This window comes from Syngnathus floridae, chromosome 16 (assembly GCF_059516105.1).
Source record: "Syngnathus floridae isolate MCC-2025c chromosome 16, RoL_Sflo_1.0, whole genome shotgun sequence".
In the NCBI taxonomy this organism is placed as follows: Eukaryota; Metazoa; Chordata; class Actinopteri; order Syngnathiformes; family Syngnathidae; genus Syngnathus; species Syngnathus floridae.
In genome coordinates this window covers 4,598,810-4,610,951 of record NC_142428.1, presented here as the reverse complement: position 1 = coordinate 4,610,951, position 12,142 = coordinate 4,598,810, and the positions used below count along the sequence as shown (strand labels likewise).

General features: G+C 42.9%; 2 protein-coding genes across 4 annotated transcripts in view; one reads left to right on the top strand and one right to left on the bottom strand.

Moving 5' to 3' along the window:
* Positions 1–7,529, top strand: part of begain (brain enriched guanylate kinase associated) — a 24,445-nt gene extending 16,916 nt beyond the window's left edge. For both annotated transcript variants that reach the window (XM_088401003.1, XM_088401004.1), the window contains 3 exons: positions 1,114–1,221; positions 3,187–3,270; positions 4,312–7,529. In XM_088401003.1, the coding sequence (XP_088257129.1) occupies positions 1,114–1,221; positions 3,187–3,270; positions 4,312–5,826 (1,707 nt within the window). In that variant the 3' untranslated portion in view covers positions 5,827–7,529. The remainder of the gene's footprint in view (positions 1–1,113; positions 1,222–3,186; positions 3,271–4,311) is intronic.
* Positions 1,830–12,142, bottom strand: part of wdr25 (WD repeat domain 25) — a 23,373-nt gene continuing 13,060 nt past the window's right edge. Inside the window, exons 9-13 of one of the 2 annotated variants that reach the window (XM_088401007.1) lie at positions 9,320–9,450; positions 8,971–9,141; positions 8,745–8,885; positions 7,940–8,193; positions 1,830–1,976 (exon numbers count right to left, since the gene is read on the bottom strand). In XM_088401007.1, coding sequence (XP_088257133.1) covers positions 7,972–8,193; positions 8,745–8,885; positions 8,971–9,141; positions 9,320–9,450 — 665 coding nt within the window. In that variant the 3' untranslated portion in view covers positions 1,830–1,976; positions 7,940–7,971. Of the gene's footprint in view, positions 1,977–6,867; positions 8,194–8,744; positions 8,886–8,970; positions 9,142–9,319; positions 9,451–12,142 lie in introns of those variants that run through there. The other variant, XM_088401008.1, reaches the window with a different exon arrangement.

Here is a 12,142-nt window from a genome sequence, read left to right as displayed (position 1 = left end):
ACATAATGAGCTAAGGCGCTACACGCGTCTCCGTTCGGGAGGACACACGACGACTGCAATAATACTCCATCAAATGAAAAGGCGGCACAACAACACATTTGAGCTGAAACATGGTCAACCAACACAAGTGAATTCTCCCGTAATGAGCTCGGGAGAGTGTCTGCTTGTTTGGAGCTGATGAACGACGCGGTGACGGGATTGCTTTTGAATATCAATGGCGCTCTCTTGCTTCAACTGACATTAATTGCCACGAATTAGATTGACTGTGCAGTCCTGTACTTGCGAGAGAGAGACGAGTAGTTGGGGGTAATCTCACTTGTTAATATTCCATTTAGTGATTGTTGGTTTCCATCCTTTCGAATTTTTTTGTCTTTTCTTTTCAAATACGTATTTAATTTTTTTATCAACATGATTGTTTAAAAATTATTTATAATGATTAATTTATGTGAACCAAAGATTTTATGACTTTTTAACAACTCATTTACTGGCAACCCTTTTGGCAAGTCTTTGGCAGTGAAGGGGTTATCTATTATAATATATATAATAATTCTAACACATTATTATATCGCAGATTTTTAATTTTCATTTAAATGTTCTCTATTCGGTATGCTTATTGGGCGAAAGAACCTGTCTTATTTAAAAAAAAAAAAAAATCCATTGGGATTCCAAACCAAGGCCTTCCTAAACAAAAGTTGGAAAATAAATCGATAGAAAACTTTGGCGTCTACGAAGACCATGTGGTGAATATGAATTAGCGCCGCAACAAAAATGCTCGGCTACTCGGAACAAGCAAACAGCATCATTAGGCTCCTCTGTCTTCATTCCATCAGGACAAAAATGGAAGCATCTCATTTGTATCCTTTTCCGTCCTCTTTCTGCATCAGTGTAATAGATACATAAGTGTAATCTTCTTTTAATTAAGACCTGCTGCTGGCAGATGGTTCACATAGGACGCTCATAGGATGTCCTCATTTCTCTTCTGGGCCTTCTCTCATCTTGCATCTTCAATGCAAAGCCATCCTGATTTGTCTTAATCATAATACTCCTTTTAAACTCGTTATCTATTTATTTATAAAATATTTTCCCTAACACTGTGACACTTTCTTTCCTCAGTCTCAGCACCACGAAGAGGAGAAGAGAGCCCTCAGCCGTGAGATTATCGTCCTCAACAACCATCTCATGGAGGCCAAACTCACCATCAGTAAACTCAAGGAGGACAACGTGAGTATCCTCGCCTGCCATTAATGTAACAATAATTGCCTTGCCTGCATACAAATGTATTCCCAAAAGAGAATACTTTAAAACTGGCTTGAAGAGTAGATGACAATAAACGCACATTTCTGGACTAGCTGACTCAGGTCAAGTTTAGATAATGGAGAAAACTTGGCCGAAAAATAATAATAAAGGATACACTGAATATATAAAAATCTGTCATTTTTGCAAAACAAAGCTTTCAATTTAGCTTGAAGCTTATATTTGACTTAAGACACATAAATGAAACAGTAACTTGGGATACTCACACAAGTGCTTTGACTTCCATTCCTGGTCCACAATCCAGCCTTGTTATTGCCAACATGGACGTTAGCTCGAAGTGGCGACTCATCATAAAAGTCAAGTCTCATATTTCCACAAGATCTTGGATATTTCTGTTCTAAGAAGCTACAACAGATGGAGGAATTGTTTTAGGGTGAATATTCTCTTAGCAATGGGCATCCTGGAGATGAACTCCAGGGGATGCACGTGGCAATGTGTCTGACTTACTTTTGAAATGAAGATCTCTGCGAGGACTGGAGGCCAGGTTAGATATTCTCTTTTTGCTCTCTGGCAGTCGTAAGGCCTTTTGAGTGGCAGAAGAGGATTTGGACAATCCTTCTCCATTTCCTGCAGGGTTGATTGGAGTCAAGGTTCATTTTTTTGAACCCTTGACGTTTGGTGTGAGACAGCCGTCGCTGCTAATGAGATGGTCTTGCCGCTATCTGCTGGCACACATTACACCCAAAGGGGGAAAACAGGATAGTACAATCAATCATCTTATTTTTTTAAGGCCATCTTTAATAATATAACATGGAATGGTGTTTTTTTCTTGATAATAAAAGATAAAATGTAATCATGTAATTGTCAAACGTGACTGTATTTTACTGAGCAGCTATGAAAAGTCTGGCATCCCGAATTTGTCGCTACGCAACGGCAATGTTGCATTTCCATCGAATCCATTTGTGGTTTTTCTGGCCGTCAGTACATTACTGCTGGCAAAAAGCACAACAACAAATCTATGCTTACTCGTCTCATGAGATATTCCAAAGGCTTGTGGTGCCATTATGGATAACGGTGGCTCAAGATGGATTTTCTTTTTTCCTTTCGAGAAAATTGTACAGCCTCGGGGATATTCAATAGTGTGAGCTAACTATGAAGCGACTGAAACTAAGACACCGCCAACAAACTATTTGAAACGTCTCCACAATCCACAGGGGCGCTTTAACGTTCCCCCGGCAATAGCAAAAGATGGAATACTAAAATGATTGGAAAGAAAGTCGCAGCAAACTAGCGGGGGAGTCAAAAAGCTGTCAAAGGGAACGCTTTGATCCCCTTGGCAAAATAAATAAATAAAAAATCTCAGCGCTGCGGCACGCTCGAGATACAGTATGGAGCGGCAAAACCGTGACCTTTTCTAAGTGAACTGATTTTATAGTTTTTACAGAAAATACTAACCACCCACACAAACAACGCGACCGCTACATGGTGTACCAAACTTCGGTCAGCGGGGACCGGCTCCAGCTCACCCTCATAAAGCCGAACGAAGACGGATGGACGGCCATTCCATTCGGTTATATTATATACTAAACAACGGCAGCTGTTCAATTTATGGCCGGAGAACAGAAAATATGATTAAGATGTTCTCCAGTCAGTTCCAATGTTCTGCCATCAAATATGTATGTACAAATTATATTACATTGCTCAGGAAGCCTTTTATGAGGTCTACTACTTACTATCACACCGCATCACTGCACCTATAATTAGCCCTTCTTCCCACCCAGGTCTCCCCCTAATTAGAAAATAATTAAATGGCGATTAGAAAGCGGTAATTTAAAGTGTTGGAGGTTTGCCCCTGTGGCAATATGAACTCCAAATCCCTTCTCGCTGTGTTTGGTAGCGCATGAATGATGGAGCTTTGTGTCTGATTTTCAGGACCTGTACAGGAAAGACTGCAACCTGGCGGCCCAGCTGCTGCAGTGCTCGAAATCTCATTACAGAGCTCACAAGATGTCTGAGGTGAGCTCTTCGACTCCATTGAATCGTTGTGTTGGAACCACCAAACGTCGCAATGAACGTCATTTTAATGATAATCGTTAGAAAGGTGTTTGTGGGCTATTATCTATCCATCCATTTTCTATATCTAGATGAATAAAATATGTAAATGATTTCACAACACCATCAAAGGTGGAGTTACGTCTATGAAATCCAAACAGAGTGGCTTAATTAAGATTTGCCTCAGATAACGACTAACGCTGAGCTAGCTCTCTCCAAGTGTCCTCACCTACTTTTCATCTGTATTCCTCCTGGAAACTGGCAGTAGCTAAAAATAGGCCGCACTCATAAGATGCAGGTTATTTTATGCCGAGGCGAGCTTCTATTTCCAAACAAAGAATCTATCTTTTTCTCTCTCTCTCTATGTCTCTCTCTCTCTCTGTCTATTTCCATCTAAAGGCCCGGAGCGCTGGTTTAATCTGAATCTAAGATGTTCCCTGTGGAACTGATATGTGTTTGATGGTAGAGTGAGGGAAAAGGGACACTGAGTAAAAGTGGAAAAGAGTTTTTTTTTTTTTCTTGAGAAGCCGCTAGAAGATGAAAGAATAAGAAGATGAGCTGGTATGACTGGAACATCTAACTGGCTAAATGTAATAGCCACACAGGTAATTGACAGTGAGACATGGCAAGACAGAAAAAGGAAAAAATATCTGCAATTATTAATGGGAATCTGGAGCCTTGTTTGGAAGGAGGTAGAATTGTGTTGGGAAACAGTGGAACAAATAAATAAATGGATGTTGTGTTCAGCAGTTTCCTGACAAGTTCATTTGAGAGAGGGCAAAATAGAGCGAGTCCCCCGAGAAGGCCTGGACTGTGCGAGAATGAATTACTTTCTAAAACAAAACAAGAACATGGAACTCCTAAAGGGTGACGCAATAGACATCCTGAAGAGAACCATTTACGCTCACCTCTACAAATAATGACAAAATATTTCACTTTGTATTCTCCAAAGAGTGTTTGAATCATCTGCTTTAATCTCATTTTTTTTGTCTCTCCGTGTTTCAGCTGCCGGTGGACTTCCAGGAACGCGTTAGTTCTCACATAAAGAAACATAATCAGGGTAGCGAAGCCACCATGACAATGTGCCACTCCAACTACTCTGACGCTGTGCCCACGACCATCATAGCCAAGTTACTGGAAAAACCAGAACCGGGAAACAGTTGCCCTGTTACTCGCTCCCCGAGTCCACACCCGCAGGATGGAGACTCCCTAGCGGAACCGGAGAGTAACGATCACTTCAACCGCCGAGTTGCGTACAAGTCCTCCGACCTGTACTGCAGCGATACGGCCCTGTATTGCCCCGAACGTTGGCAGGAAACGGACCGCCGGCAGAGCATCGACCTCCATGGGACCACTATGCTCCAGCTCCATGCCCAAAACTCCACAGACAGCAACCCCGATGAGGAAGCCTACCATTCCGGTGGCTTCGCCCATCATGAGCCGCCATCGTCCTTTCACCGCCATGAGGATTTCAGTGCCGGAAGCCTCCCTGCCTCCAGTTCCTACTCGAGTTTCAGCCTGGCCTCAGATGACAAAGGTGGCTTAGCGGGTGGGGGTGTACGCACTGGTAGTAGCACTTTATCCACTTCCCACCAAGGTCTGTACATGGACTGGCGGGATGGCGGTAGCGGGGAGTACGAACGCAAAGGCATGTCTTCCTACGATAAAGACGGCTCAGATTTCCCCAAGTCCAACAGTATCCAGCACATTGTGACTTCGAGGAGTCCGCAGAAAGGCACGTCGCCGGCGTACACGAGGACCGGCTCTTGCTTTAGTGAACCGTACCATTCCAGCACCCCTCGCCTGGCCTCGTCTCACAGTATGGGATCTACAACCGGGTTGGGTCAGGTACAAGGTACCACCCTGGAAAGCAAGGCCGATATCCACGTCCAAGAAGACGAGCTAAGCGGCCGCTGGAAGCAGCTGAGTGTGGAAGATATCAACACGTTCTCGTCTTCCTATCGGAACGTCACAGGACGAAGCTCGCCGTACAGTTTCTCAGAGTGCCACTACGCCATGGGCCCGTCGAGCAAGGCCAAGGGATCTCACTACAGCAGCTTCCAAGAGGGAGATGACGTCTTCCACAGCCACATGCTGGATCAGTGTTTCGCCTTGGGTTCCCCTTCCCCCAGTCGCAGCCCCAAACATCCACCGGCGGAGCTTCGTAAACAGAAAAAGAACTCCACCACGTATCGGGCCAAGGATGGCAATCCAGAAAGTTCGTTGCTCTCAGGAAGTTCAAAGGAGAAGGAGCGTGTCAAGAAGGACTTTATCAATCTGAGTGCGGCAAGCTCGGCCGAGTCCTTACACCAAAGTCCCTTGGAGGCCTCAAGTCTTCAGCATTACCCGAGCCCCAGGCCGAGTATTCGGCAACGCCCGAGCTCCAGTTCCGCACTGAGCGCCGTCGGTCCGGCGCTCCCTAAGAAAACCTCTTCGAGATACCAAAAATTTGGCAGCACTGGGCTGACAAGGAAGGACAGTCTGACCAAGGCTCAGCTCTACGGCACGCTGCTCAACTGAAGCACCGAGGAAGGAGCTTGTTTTATGCATGATGATGATGATTACTAGCCTTCTGTACTGTACTGTCTCAAACGTTCTCCGCAGCATACTTGGTGTGACGAGGGTGTTCGGTGTTTCATGTATCCTAGCCAAGGCATGTTTCATTGAGTCTGCGACACCTTTTCTATCGTATGTCCTAATTAAAGTGTAGCTTTTAGCTAGCGACAAATTGTGTAGCAATTCAGTGACGATTCATTTTGTTGATCTTCGGAGTCACTGGAATGAAATCATTTTCAGCAAGACAGACCATGGACGTACTGTGCTTTGTGCTAAAACTTTGATACTGAATACTGTTAGGAAAACCAGCAAGAAACTTAACTCTTCTTCGGAAAAAAGTATAAATAGTAAGTAAATGTAAAGCATGTGTAATGGGATATTATTATTCATAAGCATTTTCCAATTTTATTGTATCAGTGAGCTTGTATAGCAAACCACAAAAAGTTAGTCAAATGAATTAGAAGTGACTGGACTTAAATCAAAACAATGCAATGGTTCCGATGCAAGCTGCAAGAGTTTTAACAAAACTCAGCTGGATTTTGTACTATTATTTTTTTTTAATTATAAAAGTGGATCCATAAATGTGATGTTGTATTGCACAATCATTATCCACGTAGCAGGACACTGGCTAAGTTGCCTTAATTCCGTTTAGTGGGGCACAACTTTGCAGACTCGAACGAGTGTACATACTGTATATGGGCCAAATAAAGGAATGTCTTATCTTGTAACAAAAGCGGTGTCTTGGGAAAGGGAGGGAGCCTCTTGTATGAATAGGAACACGATTGGAATATCTTTTGGTTTGTTTTATATCATTAGGGAGTTTTTGGGGAAGAATTCAATGGATTCACATTCAAGTGGATTTAATGATGAGATGTGAAACAAGCGAAATTGTATAAAATGGGAAAAATAGGACTCAAGAATTGATGTGACCGAGTGTGCCAATCAAGACTGTCCAATTAAGCATGATACGTTTTGGCATTTGCTTAATAATGAGATGACAAGATATTATTTTAATACGGTTTCTTTTTATGTTGAGTTTGGAAGTCATTATTTTCATTTGAGTGAATTCCATTAAAATGACATACAGGATCATCACAGACACGGAAATGGGCTGCCACTATTTTGACAGCCCTTCATGTTCTTTTTTTTTTTCCTTTTGCAAGCTACTAAAGCAAAATTGGAGGAGGAATGATTTTAGTGAAATCGAGAAGATCATCAAAAAGAACTGAATTTTGAATATTATGTTTCTACCTCTTATTTTTTTGCAAACATTGGCTTCAACTGTTGTCAACAGAAATGGCACTTATTCACTATATTTTTTCAACATTTTTGCCAAATTTACAATCTTATCTTTATTTGGTGTGTATTGTAACTGAATTTTGGAAAATGAATATAACCACTGTATAAATTAAATTGTTATTTTTGTTGAGGTGATGTACAGAAAGAGACTGATGGAAAATGCATCTTTACACAACAATACAACTATTTTCTATTCAGTGGTTATGATATTTATGGAATGTGTTGATCGGCCCAAGCAAGAAATTCAAGTGGGTCTGTGCAGTCCTACCTCCTTAATGGTCCCGCTAAAAACAGAATGTGAACATGTCTGTCTGATGCATGATTATCTATTTTTGCTGTATTTATTTAATAAAGATGAGTGTTGGGAATCCAGCTGCTTTATTCATTTTATATTAACAAATCATGTATATGCAGTGGAAACAAAAGTCAAATAGCTAATTACCAACAATGTCGATTGATAATCCGATTCCATAATGTCAGGCGGGCCTATTGTGTATTTTAAGGACGCTTCAATTCAAAAATAAGGATCACAAGCTTTTGCACGTCATTGATCTTTTGTTGACGGGTGAGATTTTCGGACAAAGCGCTGACAGATGTGAGCTATTCATTTTACTTTGGTCTCGCTCCGCTTGAGTCGTTGAGGGAAATGTCACATCAGAGTTGCCGAGAACAAAGACGCATCAAGAGACCAAGAGAATTTTGCTTTTCAAGATAATAACTTGCCCATGTTGTCTTTGTGTGCCCCAGAAATCCCGTTTGGCTTATTGTCTTCACCTACCTAACATTAAAGTTCCATTTTTGACTTCATCCTCAGTGCCAGACCTTGATCTCGCCGGCCCAGTCGCAAGTTGCGGCGGTGGCTGGCAGGACGGGATGTTGGCACACGCACAGGCACGGCTGGCTGTGCGCTCGCAGGGAGCGAAGCGGCCGAGCGTTGTGAAAGTCGTAGAAGTGGGCTGAGCCGGTGGAGCTGCCGGACGCTAGAATTGTTCCGTCCTGAGAAAACTCACACTGCACCGCATATCCTTCGACCTGAGAGACAAGACATGCGTTATATTTCCTCATTTTTCTTCCATATTGCGATGCATTTTATAATATTCATTGAACACTATCGTCTAGTGAAATTACATTGGAATTTAAATGCCGTGACGTGCGAGTCCAACAAGCATCCTCCACTTACCGTAAAAGTATAATCATGTTGCAATAATAACTTTAGCTTAATTGCAACAGTCTCTTGAATGATAAACTACAGGGGGGAAAAAAACAATCCAAATTAAAAGACACCATTATCATGCTGAGATCTCATCATCTTATCGAATGTATCCCCTGGTGCGATACAATTAAAATGTATAATTTAAGAGAGTAATGTAATGCATTGCTTTTGCATGTGAGGTCATCCATCATCCCCGACTAATACACATGTAGAAATATCAAATAGCACTTATTGTGCTTGTGTTGGAAAGCAAAGTACTATAGGCAGATTTTAATTTAATTGCACGTCTGCACATCTAACAACATGACTTTTTTTCACTATTGATCTGAGCGAACGCTCCTGCTTCCCTGAGGCTAGTGTCATTCCTGACCTTGTGTCCTTCGTAACGACGCCTCTTGTTCATCCTATAGGGCCGCTGGGAGGAGAACAAAGCCACGTAGTCGCCGTTAGTCTGGGCTGCAAAGGAATCCTCCTGTGGATGGAGAGCCAGGCTGGGACACGTGTAGCGCTCCTAGACACCAGGAGGAAATCTAATTAATCCAGCGGAACCTCTAATTTTACGCATCAACAGCGGGCGAGGGGTTTTCTGCACTTACATGATAGATCTGGTTGGAGATCTTAGCGGTAGTGTGGAAGTCCCAAGCGATCAAGGTGCGGTCTGCGGAGTCTCTGCTGACGCAATCGGAGCTTGTGATGACATCCTGGCCGCCTCTCAGGAAGAGAATGGCCAAGGTCTGCTGGATTGCTGCTTTGTATACTTTAACCACCTGGAGGGGAATAAAAAACGATGGTTTCATTTGACACACTTCCTTATTTATGTGTGTGACTGTACAGAAGGTGTTCAGAGCCTCACACTGGCTTTGATTTGAGAAAGTCAAAGCACAGCAGGTGAAGCGGTGTCAGTAAAGATGATGGATTTGCAGAAAGGAGGTTAATATGTTTGACCTTGCAGCAGCGAGCGTCCCAGGCGTTGACCGTTGAACTGTAACCTCCGCACAGGAATACCTCGGAGTTGGCGGGATGCGAAACCACACACATCACCTTGAACTGGTTATCCGCTTTGATGATGCGCTGGCCTGCTCACAAAAGAAACGGAAGCGGGGGAGAAGACAGAACAAGATCAATGCGGTTTGACTTTAATAATACATCTTCATGTCTCTGATCAGCAGGGGGTTGTCTTGAATTATGCACGACGTAGTCAAACTCGATGATTATTAGTATGTCAGATGGAAACTGAATCGGCTTCAAAAGCACTTTCAAGCCATTCAGAACTCACAAAATTTGAGGAACCAAAAAAAAATTTCACCCAATATTTCTCTTAAACGACATGACTTCAAAAGCATTCAAAATGACAAAAATGTCAAAAGTGTTCAAAGGGGAAGTCAAGTCAAATTCTAACTCCAATATCTAAATGAATAGATCAAATGGCATCCCCAAAACCAGAACCAATACAGCAGAGGGGCTTAGACATAATTAGAGAGTGGGCGCGATTAATATTTTGTGCTTGCCCAAGTCCAAATTATGTTAAAGGCAGTCCACGTCAGGCCTCAACAGCGCCTCATTAAATTCAAACAAGACAGAAGCACACAGCCTCCGACGATGAGCCCCTTACAAAGCAAAACTCAAGTCATTACACGCGTATTCTGGAATATTCCTATCAAGCCTTCACAGAAGCGTGACGCAGTTAATAAACTAACAGCGAGGACGGTCGGTTCATTCTTAATGGTGGACTGACGCTGCCAAATTCGATTGCGTCCATCCAGTTTTTTCACAGGCGAATTTGACTCGCTCCCATCTTAATTGGTTTGGCCGCATCTTGCGGATGGAGATTTAAAAACCCGTATTTTGCTCATCAACAGCCTGGTCATACTGAAGAGTGACATGACATGTCATATTTTAATTAAGATCAATTATCTCAAAAGAGAGCATAGGGGACGACATATTGGGAGGGTTGATTGGGATGGGCCGGCTATTGGGCTTCATTAATCACGGCGCAGGTTTGACACATTACTGGGTTTTAACGAGGCAACAAACACGACAACCGTGGTGTCATTACATTTTAAAAGGACAAACACATTTGTATCCTTTCCCATTTTCTCTCTTTCCACCTGCAAATATCACCATTGGGTGCTTTTGACCTCAATCAAAAAAGCGTATTTCTCGGTCTTCGCGAAAGCAGCTGGATATTGCCGAGCACGGCGGGATGCAACAGCTTATTCATTTCTTCACATTGTATCTTTAAAGCAGGTAGCTATTGTAAAAAAAAAAAAAAATTATGCATGCAAAGTAGGTCAACATTCGCAGATGCTTTGCTGGTGGCATTTGGAGTAAATCCATCGCCATGTGCTGCTGCTCAATGGATTGTCCCTCATTATGTAGCACTCAAGGCTATGCTCATCTAGCCAGAGCAAATGTTAGCAGATGAGAAATAAATCACCTGCTATGAATGAGAGCAAGTGGATGATATTTGGAGACTTAGATCATACGCAACCGATAAATTGAAAAAAATGGAAAAAAAAAATCAACCTGCATGCAACTGAATTATTTGAATTTTTTGACATCGGTACAGTTTATTGCTGAATTATTCCAACGAATTAGAGCTTTCAAACGCCTTTAGGTACAGATGGAGAAAATGAATCAAGCCGGCAGCGTGGAGTTCAAAAGACTGATTTAGAGCACGCTCGCAGACACGCACGTGGCTACGAAGCAACTGGGGGAGTGTTGGCACGTTTGCCTCCGTCGATCTCTGCCAAGGAGCATGCCCAAGGTGCAGCTCAACAGCTGCCACTTCACCCTAATGGTCTGCAGAAGAAACTCATTTCTTAGACTCTTTCTCAATCAAGGCGTCTTCCCATTTCTTTTTCTTGTGAGCATTAGGGCTCCTAAGCAGTCTTCCCTCCCTGCATTTCCTGTCAAGTGCTTCTGTGAAAGCTTCCTACTCCCAACGGGAGGGTTGGAAATTCTGCAAATGAAATTGGACATAGGAAGTTGAGGAAAATGTGCTTCTTCAAAAACTGCATTCACAAGGGGTGGGGGTTCACACATCATGGGGTTGGGGGTAATGACTGAAATCTCACCAATTACTGAAAAACAAGCATAGACTTCACCGAAAGTCGGATTGAACAGAGACCCTTGTCATTAAATGTAGAAAATTCACCTACTGTATGGTGCATACGTGGTAGGAGATGTATTATTTTTAACTATGCTAACTAAATAGAAAAGCCGTATTTTGTGTAGTAATATATATATATATATTTTTATGAATAGCAGGCCAATTACGTGTGCGGCTTGGGCCGCTGCGGCAGTCGGATTAGCGATAGCGTTAGAAAGAGTCGAAGCCTGGGTTTTAGCCACATCCAATTACACCGCAATTGTGCAGAAACAGGACTGGAATCCCCGAGTCCCTTACTGATATGCGGCGAAATTGAATTGGCTTCATTTAGCGCGAGCGGCCACCGTTTCAAATAAATATAAACCCTCGGCTGCCGTAAAAGTGTTTTAATTTTTAAAGTGTGTGAAAATGAACGGAATATCAAATGAAATGATTACTCGGTGCACGGACGGGATGGACGAAAACCGAGAGGAGTCGGTCGCTCCGAATAAACATTTGTTTGTTTACGGCCGTGGCCCGCGAGGCACGGTAAGGTCATGGCGGTTACTCCAGCCGTGATGTATCAATTATTGATTCCTTTCCTGGAGCTGCCTGTGTGCTTAATGTGCAGGCCAAGCTATTATCCTACGGCCTTATTGGCGGTATTGACAGACACA